This window comes from Heterocephalus glaber, unplaced genomic scaffold (genome assembly GCF_053883595.1).
Source record: "Heterocephalus glaber isolate CG9 unplaced genomic scaffold, H.glaber_assembly_v1.0 deba00001564, whole genome shotgun sequence".
Classification (NCBI taxonomy): Eukaryota; Metazoa; Chordata; class Mammalia; order Rodentia; family Bathyergidae; genus Heterocephalus; species Heterocephalus glaber.
The window spans coordinates 8,986,554-9,002,105 of NW_028258351.1; the positions used below are offsets into that span (position 1 = coordinate 8,986,554).

General features: G+C 34.4%; 1 protein-coding gene across 10 annotated transcripts in view; it reads right to left on the reverse strand.

Moving 5' to 3' along the window:
• Nf1 (neurofibromin 1) overlaps positions 1–15,552 on the reverse strand; it is a 285,217-nt gene that overhangs the window by 93,182 nt on the left and 176,483 nt on the right. For 9 of the 10 annotated variants that reach the window (XM_087191932.1, XM_021248915.2, XM_021248918.2 and 6 more), the window contains 5 exons: positions 11,122–11,280; positions 9,274–9,371; positions 7,832–7,978; positions 5,216–5,362; positions 3,246–3,356 (listed from right to left, as the gene is read on the reverse strand). In XM_087191932.1, the coding sequence (XP_087048058.1) occupies positions 3,246–3,356; positions 5,216–5,362; positions 7,832–7,978; positions 9,274–9,371; positions 11,122–11,280 (662 nt within the window). The remainder of the gene's footprint in view (positions 1–3,245; positions 3,357–5,215; positions 5,363–7,831; positions 7,979–9,273; positions 9,372–11,121; positions 11,281–15,552) is intronic. The other variant, XM_087191933.1, reaches the window with a different exon arrangement.

The following is a 15,552-nucleotide window of genomic DNA, read 5'->3' on the forward strand; positions in this document are numbered from 1 at the left end:
CCCTATACTCTCTAAGCAAGAACTCGACCACTAGCTACATTCCCAGCCCTTTCTGGGTCTTTTAAAAGCTGCATATAGAGGGCTGGGGATTTAGCTCAGTGGCACTGTGCCTGCCTCACAAGAGCAAGGTCCTGAATTCAATCCCTGGTACTGGGTGGGTGGATGGGGGAGTTGAATGTAGAGAACTTCTGCTATTCCTACCTTCCCAGCATTCATTTTTCCTCATTTTTGTACTGCCAACCCAATTCTCCTTTAGGAAACCCTGCCCTCATACTTGCCTTTCAGTTCATGCAATTCAAGTATGGCTGGTTTCACCACTGAGTTTTGGGGTAGGCATACAATCCAGGCCTAGATATCCAAGAAATGCTACTTGCACCCCTCCCCATGCTATAGTGGTTGCCTCAGAAACTGACATGTGACTCAGCTAGGCCAGCAAGACCTCTCACTTCTTCTGAGACGTATTTTTTTTTAGGAGTTGTTAAGGTAGGAGAACACAAACTGTTGGCTACAGCCTAGGGACATTGAGAATAAAGCCACATGAAGGAAGGAGAGCCAAGAACCAGAGAAGACACGCTCTCCAGATAATACTGTTCAATGCAATTGCATCTATCATCCGGGCTGGGGATTTAGCTCAGTGGTTATGCCGCCTGTCTTGCAACCGCAAGGACCTGAGTTCGAGCCCCGGTACCAAAAAAAAAAAAGAAGCAATTGCATCTATCATGCAATAAGGTAGCAGATCTCTTGATCATCTTAGGTACACGTACCAATAAAGTCTCTTTCTGTTTTATACACATTTACATTTCGTTCTGTCACTTGTAACAAGGAAAATAAATTTAACACACTGCATTATTCCATAATGTAGATTTATCAATTATTCACTAACTGCCCTTTTGAAAATTATATTTTTCCCCCCCGCTATAAACAATACTACCACAATTGTCCTTTACCACTACAGGGCAATAGTATATAAGCATATGGCAGAGAATAGTTTAGAAAAGTAAATTAGGCCAATTATGAAGCATCATACATATGTAACTATAGAACTTGGACTTTATATGGGAAAATCAACAGGAAAGACAAGATTAGAATAGTACTGGAAAATACTGATGACCCAGAAGTAGTCATCTGGGAATTAGGGAGACAAGGAGAATGCAATAGTATAAGTAAGAGATACTGAGAAATGCAGCAAAGTAGTGGGGAAAAAATGGTTTTCAGAAGATATTTCCACACATTGTTGGTGGGAGTGTAAACTGGTACAACCACTGTGGAAATCAATATGGAGATTCCTAAAAAATTACAACTAGAAATTCCATTTTACCCAGGTATTCTCTTTCTAGGTACCTTCTCAAAAGAGTTAAAGACATACAGTAGATATAGTATATACCTATGGAGACCCCACTGATTTAATCTCAGTAAGGGGTCTGCATCAGGCCCATCCTGCTTTCTTTTTGCCTTTGCTAGACCAGCACAGTGAAGGAACACAAACTTACAGTTTTTGATTCTGAAGAAAAAAACCCACCTTTTATATTTTCTAGAAATCTTTGCTACCTGTAAACTACCAAGAATCCAAATGAGATTGGGAGTTGGGGTATACATCCCCCTCCTTCCCTCACCACGTTTGTATTTAAATTACTTAGACAAAATAAAGTCAAAATAACCTTGTGTATTAAAGGTTAAATATGGAATACAAACATGGTTCATCTCAACTGCAAAAGAAACTTAAAATTATTTTAGGCAATTTAGAAATAGTAACTAAAATGAGAGATGCCAAGAGGATTTTCATGGAAAGGTGAGATGTTACTCAGAGTCACTGAGGGGCAATTTTCTGTAACTTTTTGATTCCCTAATCCCTCAGTTCTTCAGACATCTTGAGTCTTGCTACTTGAATTATCTAATTAAACAAACTTCCCACCTTCCACCTTTCTTTCTTCACCCTGTCTCGCTATTTCTCTACTTCATTTCTTACCTATTGCCCAAGCTTTTCATCACTTTTTGTTTTTGGTACCAGGGATTGAACTCCAGACCTTGTGCTTGTGAGGCGGGCAGCAGAACCACTGAGCTAAATCCCTGACCCCTATTGCCAAGCTTTTACCACCTATGACTAAGTCTACTAACATAACACCTCAATTTCTGTTAAATTCAGGAAACTCAGAAAGATCAAGTCCTATAGCGCATGAATAGCATGACTAAGGTTAAACACAGTCCTTAAGTTTCTCAAGTCTGTGGTCTCTGTGTTAAATCACACTGCCTCAAAGGTTCAATTGCCATGAATTTATGGCGGCCTAAATGGGAAGAAGTAAAACTGATCAAATAATGCCAACATAAATTATCAAAAGGCAGGCAGAATGAGGAAGGAACAAAAGACAGATGGTAGGAAAAGCAAGGCAAGCATTATAACTACCATGAGGAGGTTCTCATAGCATTTCCAGAAGGCTTTCTACTAGGAAGTAGCCCTGACTGAGACAATATGAACAAACACAGTCTATTTTCCATACTGTCCCTTATGCCATCTTTACTGAGAACCACAGCTCCTCTGAATTATTTTCTAATTCACCCTGATGCAGCTTTACACAGCATATGACTAAAGGTTCTTAGGAATGGGCTAAGTTTTATTTCTTCTTCTTTAAAAAAATTTCCTAATTATCATGTTGTAGATATTATTAAATCACAATATATCTGAAAACAAAGGATTCTTTGTGATTTTTTTCAGTTTTGAAAACAGGGCTGGGTGTGGTGATACATGCCTATAATCTCAGCCTTCAGGAGGCTGAGGCAGGAAGATTGTCCCAAGTTTGAGGCTAGCCTGAACTACATAGTGGGATGCTATCTCAAAAAAATAAAACAAAACAAAAAATTAAAACAGGGTCTTGATGTCCAGGCTGGCCTCAAAATTGCAATCCTCTCGCCTCAGTCTCCTACGTAGCTGGGATTACAAAAATATGCCAGCACACCTAGCAATTTTTCACTCTTGGTAATTAATCCATTGTAGACAGTACTGAAAAAAATTGATGTAGGAAAGACAAGTCAATATGAAATCCAATGTCCTGAAATGCAATCTGAAAAGCAGTTCTTAATACACGGAACAACACTTTAAGATAGGATGCCTGTATACCATCCAGCTGTATATTCAGCAAACTTGCTTTCAACTCCTATTACTTGGAAAAAAAAATCAAATCTGCCATCTTCCTACATTTGCTGTCATTTAAAAATTCTGTCAAGTGACACCAGAAGATATTATTTCTTACCTCCGTGCAACATAATAAAAAATGGGATTCCCAGCTTTAGAAGTGCCAGCTTGGTAGAAAATACTTAATGTTTTCAAAGCTTTAAACTCTTCTTTTTCATGTACCTGATGCCTAAAAGAAAAAAGAACAGAGTAAATCAGACACTTTATGTAGTTCCCAGAGTGTGTACAAATAATCTATGATTGAATCAATAATAAAACATAAAAATGACAAAATATTTTAAAAGCAATGGGCTTTCTCAAGACCAATGTGGCAATATATACCACAAATTTCAAGGTGTTATCCTTTGGACCACACATTTTTAGGACTATCCTAAGAAAACTAATGAATAAGGACATTGAACACAGGATTGTTTACACTCATGGTATTTTGTTCAAAATGAGTTTTTTGAATTTCATTTATTCGTTTTTTCTGAGTTCTGTTTATTAACTTTTTCTTTTCTGGTTTATGGATTTCTGAATGGATCAGAAAGTCTTTCCATTGCTCATGTTTTCTTCTTTGATTTATGGGAGTTTACCTTCATGAATGGTATGAAAATCTTTTTCCAGATGTTTACTCAGTTTTAGCAATATCTATTTTCAAAGTCTATCCTGCTGGGTGTGGGGCTACATGCCTAATCCAAGCACTCAGGAGGCTGAGGCAGCAGGATTGTCACCATGCCCTGCTGTTCCTTTTTTTTTAAAAGAAAAATGGGTCTCAAAGAGCATCAGTGGGAATTTAGAAGAGAACAAAAATATACATGCACCAGATACTGTTGTATATTACATACATTAGAGCATTTAGTCTTCAGAAGCATAGAAGACTAAAAGTAACAAAGAGATTTTCTTAGAAAAATGGAAGAGTGGTAGCAATATCCTCAGTAGTGTTGAATAAAAAAGTTTTATATTTTTATAATAATTTCAATTAGGCAATTTGAAAATTTTGTGTGGAAAATATTCTCTTAATTATATAAGAGTAAACACTTGTTACACTGAGAAAAATCTAATAGAGCTAAATATTAAGTTGAAAAGGAGTGATATATTCATAATTATTTTATGTATTCATATATTTTTACCAGTTATCAATGAATTAAGAGTCCTGTATACAAAATTATGACCTATATGTAGTATGATTAATAACAAACACTTAGAATGTAAGGTGTGTTACATGCAAATCTTTAATGTGAATTAACTTCTGGATATCAGATTCTGTTTTTTTCCCCCTGTCTGTGGCACATACTATTACACAAAACATTCAACCAACATACTATTAAACAAAACACTCAACCAAAACACTCAGCCATTACAAAGCATTTACTAAGTGTAAAAATACTAGGAAAGATACTTTAAAAAATTTCGTAAACTTCCTTTACTGTAACATTATCAAGGTAAGCATCTAACAATGAGAATCTTTTAGTTTACAAACTAAATCTCTCTAAATGAGATTCAAAACGAATGTCCACAGAAATGTTATGGCAATACTGAAGTAAAGTATACTATATTTTCTGAACCTTGATCTAAAAAAAATTAAAACCATCAATTTTTAGGAGGGTTCCAAAAAATGGCAGAGTGTGGTAGAAAGTTTAAGTGCTTTGCACTTAAAAGCAAAAGACATGTGAATTAGGTATGGAATCTTAGGCAAATAAGTTATTCATGCTGAGTTGCATTTTCCTTAACTATAATATGAAAATGTTGCCTACATAACCTTATAGGTATTAAATATAAAATCACTGCAAAGTAAGATGATAAACTATGATTTAATAAGACATTATTGCTTTTATGAGAAAAATCAGTATATAAAATTAATTATTTCAATAATATATGGGTAGGAGAAAAAAATGTATCCCAAAACATGGCAATGTTATTACTAGTTACACTTTTTCTGATAATCTTGTATCAAAAATAAAAGCATATTTAACAAGTGGCTTGGAGGTAAACTTTGCTTCTCAACCAAAAAGAAAGCAATCATCACACTTCAAGGTTGTGCTTTACCTAGTCATAAATTCCTCAAACTTGGAACTGGTAAGATTAAGGCTTGACCAATGTGTATCTGCCACAGGTTTGTGCTCTGGAGGACCAAGGTATGCAAGAAGTGTTGCCATCTTATCGAAAGGTCTTCTTCCAACAGCTTTATGATCCCTAGATACAGCAAATGACTTAGAAAATAGCAATTCATATTTAGCAGTATATATTTCTGTAGATTGTGGTTGATTTCTTTTTACTGATGGCCTCTGCAAATTTGTATAGTCCCAAAATGACCTCAACGATTACAAGTATACATGAAACATTTAAAAAATATGGCCACTGGGCCGGGGATTTAGCTCAGTGGCTTTGGCGCCTGCTGTGCAAGCTCAAGGACCTGAGTTTGATCCCCGGTACCGTACCAAAAAAAAAAAAAAAAAGGCCATTTCCCAAAATATAAAATTTACATTCAATTTAAATTCAATTTTAAAGATAAAATTTATAATCCATTACCACCTAATGGTTAGTTAATGAGTAAGCAAAATAATACTCTGATCTTTTTCTTGGGGGTAAAAATCCTTTTGAGAAACCAATATTTAGGAAATGGACATATTTAACAAAAGGAAATTTGATTTTCAAAAGCTATTAAACATGTAATAGTACGTAAGAATCATAAAATACTTTTACAAAACAAACTGACAAAAAAATGATTAAATATGATAATGCCAACTTTATTGAGGCTGTGTGTAAAGAAGTACTATCTCACAATTCTGGTCAAAGAGTATACTGGCATGCATGTTTTGAGAAGCAATTTGGCAATATGTACTAAAGTTGAGGCTAAGTGTATTCCAGACCCAGCAGTTACAAATTTAGGTAACATATAACAATGGAAAATTAGAAATAAGCCTAAATGTCCATCAATTTGGGAATGCAAAAATAAAGTGATAGTCATCCAATGAAAAAATGACATAAGCTAAATCTAAGTCTTAAATAGAATGTTGCATGAAGAGGCCATATTCACTCTCGTTCCTGTAAAATTTTAAAACACAAAATTATGTCATATAGATCTATAATTTCCTTTGTCAGTTACATATATATGTAGAAGAGCATAAAAATACATCCAGGAAGCATTGCCCACCAGTCTTAGGAAGGAGATATACCTTCAGGAAAAAATATGGAAATGTGATTATTAAGAGGAAGGCTTTAAATATGTGTTTTGTGTTTATATGTGTACACACATATTTATTTTCCCCCTCAAGAAATAAAATCTAACAGATCTGAAGTAATATAGAATAAAATATTTAATGTTAGAGCTAGGTGGTAGACATGGATCTCACTACAATGCTTTCCTTTCTTCTTCCTTCCTTGGGGATCAAACCCCAGGGGCCTTGTGCATGCTACACAAGGATTCTACCATTGAGCTACATTCCCAGACCTATATTTTAAAAAATATTTAAAATGTGCATACTTTTTTTGAAAAGCTCATTTGAAGGAATAAAAAAAACCTCTCCAGCATCAAACTGTGAATACATATGTAAAATACATCAAGAAAAAATGTCTGCATTTAAAAGCTCCACAGTTAATTTTGGTGTCTCATGGATCTTCCTTTTTCTATTTAAATGCATGCATCAGTCATGCCCTTGTCTACTTCAATCCATTAACAATTCAAAAAAGATTAAAAGGTCCCCTCTTTTAAACTCCCAAATTACTTAGCCTTAGTTTAACAGTCTTTCTACCCTTCCCACAAATGAACAAGCCCTCCTGACCTCACATCCCAGAATATTCACACTGAGTTACATCCTTCAGCCCTTTCTTTTTTAAAAAATTTGAGACAGTCTTTCTCTTATTTGTTAAGTGGCCAAGGCTGGGTTCGAACTTGCTATCCTCCTGCCTCAGCCTCACAGAGCAAACCATTTTTATTGGCATTTAAAATTGATCTAGATTCATTTGACCTTTGAAAGGATATTTCTCATACATTGGAATTTGAGCCCCTTACTATCCTACATAAACCAGAAAGGATTTAACTAGAAAGGATGCAGATAATTTATGCTATAAGAGACCTTAACTAAAAACAGCTAGTGAAATAATTCCCAAATTAAAATTTTCAATTTCTGAGTGCTTTCTATAAAAAGCTTTAGTTGTGGGCTAAGTGTATAGTTCAATAATGCTCACCTAGCACAGGTGAGGCTCTGAGTTTCATGCCCAGTACCCTTGCCCTCAAAAAACTGTGTGTGTGTGTGTGTGTGTGTGTGTGTGTGTGTGTGTGTAGAGTATCCCAAATGGGCTTTTTATAGAATTTAAACATTAGCAATTTTTTAAATACTAAATTTCCAATAATTAACTGTTCTTCAAATTCAAAAGCCAATACTCATTTGATCTTTAGTAAATTTAAACTTCTATGTGTTGTCACACATTATCTTTGACAATCTGTAAACAAGAAAAAATTCAAGAAGTCTAATTTGTGATTTATCAACTTAACATTAAAAAAATCAGTAGCACCTATGTAGGCCTACTGATCATTTAATTTGACTTAATGTTTTGCATATATCTATGGACTATTCTTTTTTTTAATATATGCACTATTCTTGACCAATAATTTTATGACTTCAATTTAAACTGAAAGTGTCAAAGACTGAGCAGTCATACCTGTTGCTGGAAAGATACTGGCCAATTTTTTCCTGATTGTTCCAAAGCAGACGATGTAAAGCAAGCACATTGCCATCACTGATAAAGGAAAGACTATGATTTACGGCATCACTTGTGGGACAATCTGATGCTATATCAAGGAAAAACCTTTAAAAATGCAAAGCCATTAGAATTTTCAACAACAGATACGTTCATACCGATGTGTGAATTAAATTTATACAAAAGCATAATAATATAATTTGTGAAGTAACAGGTTACAAGTACGGATGCTTGTTCACACAACATGACTATCATTAAACCAAGGAAGAAGGACAAGAAGAAACTTGGTTTGCTGTTTGTGATATCTGATTTCAGCTTCAGAGTGGGCTCTGAAGTCAGAGAACAACAGATTTAGATGAATGAAAATGGGAAAAAAGCTAGCATCTTACAGATAAAAGAATGGAGGCCCAGAAAAGGAAAAGACCTCCTCAAAGTTACAGTTTGTCAGTCAGAGCTAGAATCAGAACCTTAGTTTTCTTAACTTTCTGTGGGTAATCTGCTAGAACGTGAATTAAAAAAAAAAGTTTACCAACTATTTCCCTTTTCTTTCCTTTCTCCCCCCCCCCCGCTCTCTTTTTTTTGGGGGGGTTGAAAACAGGGTCTTGCTGTGTAGTTCACAATGGCCTTGAACTTACAGGGATCTTCCTGACTTAGCCTCCCAAGTGCTGGGATTACAGTAGTGCACCACCATGCCTGACTAGTACTTTTGGGGGGTTTTTTGTTTTTATTTTTTGGTACCCGGGACTGAACTCAGGATGTGCTTGCGAGGCAGGCGCAGCACCACTGAGCTAAATCCCTGGCCCCTGACTAGCACTTTCTCATAAATTATCTCCTTTGTTTCTCTTAAAACAACTCAGGCGAATAAAGCATTATCCCTACTTTATGGATAAACCAACAACTCAGACATAAGAGTGAATATTGTTGGTCATGGAAGTCTAGCAGATAATTTCTAAAATGACGAAAGTCTCAGCAGTTGTTCAGGTTTTCATAAACAAAATTTTACCCATTTACAAAAGAGCAACTGTTAAATTCAGATACACTTCCAAATGGAAGTATCAAAAGCACTTTAACACCAAAAACATGTTGATTATACACTATTATGTATTTTTATACCAGTTTGACATTAGTTTTTAATAAAAGGAATCCTCTTCTTGTTCAAGTCCTTTATTTCAGTACATATACTAAAAGTCCCTCTTGGTTTTCAAATGTGGAAACCACCACCAAATTATGAAAAATGTGGAGTTATTTCATGGCATCTTTTATATAAGACAAAATATGTTCTTAATCTAGAGAGGGAAGAGAAAAAAACCTACATAGGAAATTCATGTAGGCCATGTACATGGACTTAAGTGAAATAGAAAATACTTAATTCAAACAGCAACTAAGCAAATTAAGCTGCTTACCTTCGTGCAGCATCAAAGTTGCTTTTCACAAAATCATTAAAAGGTCGCATATGTTCTTCTTTTGTGAAGAGAACATGATTGGCAATACTCTGAAGTATCTAAACATTCAAAGGTTATAATCAGATTATTCACTATATAAAACCTACACATTAATATGTTCTTTTTTCTTTTTCCAACATTGGGGATTGAACCCAGGGGTTGCTCATGGTAAGCAAGTGCTTTACCACTAAACTACATTTCCAGAACCACTTCAACTTTATTTTGACATAGGCTCTTGCTATGATGCCCAGGCTGCTCTTGAATTCATTATCAACCTGCTTCAGCCTTTAATATACATATATTTTTAATTCCTTTATTGGTACATTTTAGGTATACAATACATTTATATTTATCATTGGGTGCTTGTACCTGTACATGATGTATCTTGGTTCTTATTTCTTTCCTCATTACCTGTGCGCCCTTCACCCCCTCCACCCTTCCCTATTTACATAGATTTCATTTCTATTTTTTTTCTTTTCTCACAATTTTTCCTTTCCCTTCTTCCCTTTCCCCTTCCCTTCCCACCACCTGTACAGCTTTGGACCTTTTCCTATTTCAAATTATCAATTATTCGTTTTAATCATTTTAATCCTTATTCACACTTTCAGTTTCTCACACTAGAGAAACTATTCGGTATTTACACATGTGTCCTATTTATTTCACTTAAGAGTATGGCCTCAATATGCATCCATTTAGCTATAAATGTCTCTAGTTTCTCATTCTTTATGGCTGAGTAGTACTCCATTTTATAGAAAAACCACCTACAACGTGGGAAAAAATTTTTAACAGCTGTACCTCAGACAAAAGTCTACTATCTAGAATATATAAAGAATTGAAAAAAATCAGATCCCCCCAAATTGAAAGACCCAATTCAAAAATGGGCATCTGAAATGAACGGACATTTCTCAGACAAAGAAGTAAAAGCAGCAAATAAATATATGAAAAAATGTTCAACATCACTGGTCATTCGAGAGATGTAGATGAAAACAACACTGAGATTCCACCTCACCCCAGAAAAAGTGGCTGCTATCAAGAAATCAACCAATAACAAATGCTGGCGGGGGTGTGGAGAGAAAGGAACCCTTCTCCATTGCTGGTGGGAGTGCAGACTGGTGTAACCACTGTGGAAATCAGTATGGAGATACTTCAAAGAACTAGGGCTAGAGTCCCATTTGACCCAGCTATTCCTCTGCTGGGTATCTTCCCCAAAGAATTAAAATAATCATACCACAGCAATATATGTGCACCCATGTTTACAGCGGCACAATTTGTAATAGCTAAAGTTTGGAAACAGCCCAAGTGCCCATCAACTGGAAACTGCATAAAGATAATATATTTTTTAATAATAATTTCTTATTATTGATACAATTTCTACTGGGAGTTAAAATCAATTATTCCTTGTTCTACAAGCTATTGTAGGTATTGTTTCTATTTCTCCCAAAGAAAAATATTATAATTATGTATACATATGTTTACATGTATAAAATACACTAAAAATTAAGTATCTTTTTAAATTAAAAAAACCCTACAGTTTATATTTCTGTCTCCATCTCAAACTGTCCAGAATAATTACACAAGAAATAATCTTTAGAAGATAAGACATTTTAAAAATATTTTTCCAATGATAATAATGCCTATCAGGCTCATGTGTAATAAATTCCTCTGTATACAAACAAAATTTTGTAAAATGCACATAACTGAAAATCATAGGGCACTTCAAAAGTAAATTTAAGAGAAGGTATTGTATGAAAAATTAAAAATCTAGTTGGAAGAGAAATTTAAGATAGCTAGATTATCAAAATAATTCACCTTTGACATTAACTTCAAGCCCCTTTCGATTCTAGGTAGTGGCTTTTTATCTAAAATCCCTGCTTCATATGGTGAGACAATGGCAGGATTAATAAATCTGAGGAACATGGCACTTCCTACTGCACCGATGCTGTTCTGAGGGAAACGCTGGCTAACCACCTAAAAACAAAAAGTTGAGAATTGAATATACAGTTTGAATTAAAATAAAGAAATGGAACAAAGAGTACAAAGGTCAAACTTCACACACACACAAAACTCCTCTGAATCAATCAATCCTCATATGAATGATGTTTTTATTTTCTTCCTTCTCCACAAACACCAGAAAATAAAGTTAACCCTTAATTCTAATCTTGTATCATTTTAAAGCACAATTAAAAACCTCCTAGATGAGTAGTATAGAAGAGACCTGAAAAAAGAGCTTATCATCACTGTTTATAGTGCAAATCTGATGAATAATGAAAGCAGTCACAATTTCACACAAAGGTTAACACATTTTACAAAGATTAACCAACATTTAAGTATGGTCAACTTTTATAAGGGAAAAGCTATGTTTTCAACACCATACCTCTGAGACGTTCTATGGCTAAAAATAAATATTTTACATTTTGTTGTGCACCAATTAACAACTTAATTTTTTGAGAAAAAAATGTTTGCCATATACAAAACAAGAATTTTTCTTAGTTTCCTACTGGGAGAGAAAAACTTACTTACAGTCAATGTTACTGCCAGTTCCTTTTCTTCACCAGTATGCTTTATAATATAAGGACATACCTATTATTTTAACCATGGAGGAATAAGAATTCTTGGGGACCTAAAAGAAAGGATCCCACCAGAAGAGAGAACCCCAATGTCTACCTCAATTTATAATTCTGCCAAGTAATAAAAATTAAGTATTCAGGAAATGGTTGCCCATTCTGAAAAGCAACACAAACCCAGTATCTAAAATAGATTTACCTTCTTTCTCTTGAGAGAACATTCTACAATGATGATAAAGCAGTAGGCACATTAGATTGGAAAACATAAAAGTGGCTCAGTCCCATCTCTTCCTAGTGGCCTCCTTTTTGAAACATAAAAATTGCATCATTCCAGAATTTACATTTTTATATATGCCACAGACATTTATTTTTAAAGAATATATGTAACATTTTAATCTCTACAACTATTCTTGGCTGATGTTGCTATCTGTTGTTTAAAGCAGTGATGACTCCAACAGTGAAGCTGTCACAGTTCACTTATTAGTACTCTGGGACTGCAGGGACAGACCTATACTTCAAAGTATGGGGGATGGGGTGAGAAAAATGGGCTTCATGTGCATAATCTCACATAACTCCACTTTTTTTCATCAGGCCTCAATAAAGTAATACTTCTTGTCATGAATTTACATGGTGCAATGACTCTAACTCTGGAATAAAGGGTTATTTTACTTCATTCCATCCCATTTAGTGCTTCCTGGAGTTCACATTTTGTATGTGTTCTTATCTACTGCCTATAATCTCAAAATAATTTTTATTATCTCTAATATGAAACTAGTAAAATTAAGATTTTTGGAAAATGATTTAAGGTGAAGAAAATCTTTATAAAGAAGAGATACCTGAGGTACATTTCAAGTAATATATTCCTACACTGACTTACACATTACATAGTTCAGGAAGGTTTCTTTGTATTACAGTCCTTTACATGCTTATGAATGCATGAAGAACCACCTTACATGTAAGTAAAAGGAGCTTACATCTGTTTTGGCAGAGGGCTTTAAAACTGAAGTGTTTATTTTTAGCTGAACTACAGTTTCAAATATAGAATTAAGATGGAAATGCAAATGCCTTTACTATTCCAGTACAGTATTTAACCTTTTGGGGGGACTAGGATCCTCTTTTAAATATCATAAAAAGTTAGAAAAGAGAATGTATGTGTTCAGACAGACAAAAGTCATCAGATAATTTCATCAGATAATGTTCCTGGATAACCACTGATATTGAGAACTTCTTTTAGTAATCCCAAATTTTAATCTTAAATAAGATATTGATAAACCTACAAGAATCGAAAGTCTTTTAAGGAATGATTTAGCAAGAGGGTTTTTTTTCTGTTTGATTTTTGGGTACTGAGGATCAAACCTTGGGTTGTGTATATGTTAAACACATATTTTATCACTGAGCTACACTCCCAAAGCCCAAAACTGCTCATATTTAATTTTAAGCACATTGTTTAAAAATAAATAGCAATCTATTCAGTTTAACCCATTAAAATCCTGAAAGTTTTTAAAAACCAAAAAGCCAGTTTTCGTTTTCAAAGAGCCATTTGATAAAACATTAACCTTCCATGAAAGTGTCTCACAAAAATCAGTAAAATATATGCATATAAAGAGCTCTTTTAAAATGTAATTTTTGAAGCACGATGTGGTGACACATACTGTAACCCCAGAACTCTGGGAGACTGAGGCAGGAGGACTGCAAGTTCAAACCTAGCCTGGGCAATTCAGCAACTTAGTTAAACCCTGTCTCAAAACATCAACCAACCAACCAACAAATAAATAAATGGGCTGAAGATGTAGCTCAGTGCAAATGCCCTAAATTTAATCCTTGGTATTCCTCTCCCCCCAATAAAACCCCACACTTTTTTTTCCATACTGGGGATTGAACTCAGGGACTTGTGTATGTCAGGCAAGTGCTCTACCACTGAACTACATCTGCAGCCCCTTACACATGCACAAATAAAAAGAGCTATTTCCTGGTTTTCTCTGTGATAAAGAACTTTTAAGGGCCAGGGATTTAGCCCAGTGGTTCTGCGCAAGTGCAAGGTCCCAAGTTTGATCCCTGGTAGCAATAAATAAAAATAAGAATTTTTAATGTGCGGTTACATTGATGCCTGATTTATATTTAATAAAACTCTCTGCCTCAGAATTTCAGGGAAGTCTAGATGAATTATTTCCCAAATATTGTTAAGTTTGCAAAAAGTATATTTTTACCATTTTCCACATCTCCCCCCCAAAAAAAATTCATGTCAAAACTTAAAGTATCCCCACCTCAGAAACATACATTATTTCATGTTTCATATAAATTTGTATTTCACTGATGGAATCAATATAGTTTTGGAACACCAGAGAAAACATAGCATTAATAGGAATATTGTAAACAAGCTTCATGAATCAATTTATAGAACAATTGCCTTTCATTTCTTTTACCGCTAATTAACACCACTGTAATATTACCTCAAGCCTTTCTTTCTTTCTTTCTTTCTTTTTTTTGATACTAGGAATTGAACCCAGGGGCACTCTACTACTGAGCTAACTTATTTTAAATTTTGGGACAGGGTCTAAGTTGTCCAGGCTGGCTTTGAACTTGCAACCCTGCCTCAGCTTCTCAAGCAGTTGGGATTACAGGTGTGCAGCATTGTACCCAGCTTTGCTCTTTTTTCTTCAAATGTGTAAAAATCTAATTTGGATTGAAAAGACTTTTAAGGCTGACACAGGGCTAGTCTTTGTGTTAAAACCAGTTATCAACCAATATCCCCTTTACTTCCTTTGGTAAAAACAAAACTACATAATGTAAATAATTGCAGTTATACACTGCACATAGCAAGAGGATCACCACCTATATAAATGATTAATTATAGCAAATTCTCCGAGTAAGGAAGGCAACTTCTAAAGTAAATGTAATTATGCATTATGTTTGAGAATAATAAAATTATCTGTAATATTACTACACAGCTAGATACCAGAAGCTGGAACCTTTTCTCTGTATTTTATATATTCTAGCCCATGATACATATATACTCCAAAAAAGCAAGATAGGCTGCTCTTAAAAGATTAGACTCTGTTAGGCAAATAACTCCAAAAAATGACATTTTAAACTTATAGTGACTATACTATCTTATCCTTTGAAATGTCCTCTAAAAATCTCAAATTATCAATTAAATTCCCCTTATTTCCAGGAGGACCTCATATCAACTGTGCTAAGAAATACATTCTAAAACTTAGTGTTACCACATCCTTTTTAAAAACTCTGAAAATAATTCTACTAGGAAACAAAAACATTTCAAGGAACAATGTTAGACAAAATCTTAGTAAATAAAGCAATGTTAGGAAGGCCAGAAAACATGCTCTAGCGAAACAAAGAAAAACTGATTTTTAAATTATGTGATATACTACACCACAGCATTAGTGTAACACTGAATAAGTGTTAGAAACAATAAATTAATTTCAACAGTGATGGTGTGCACTATGTTAAGCCTACATGAGAATTAGAAGGCTGAAGCATTAGAAGGAAATGGTTTTATTAATCAAGAAGGCCATCCATTCATTTGCACATAGCTGACCAAATTTATTTTACTTAAAAAGAAAATCTTGAATGGATACAATAAAAGTAAATATCTCTAAATTTTAATTTAGAACTTAATTTAAAATAGAAATTTATATGTAAAGCTTTATTACATGCA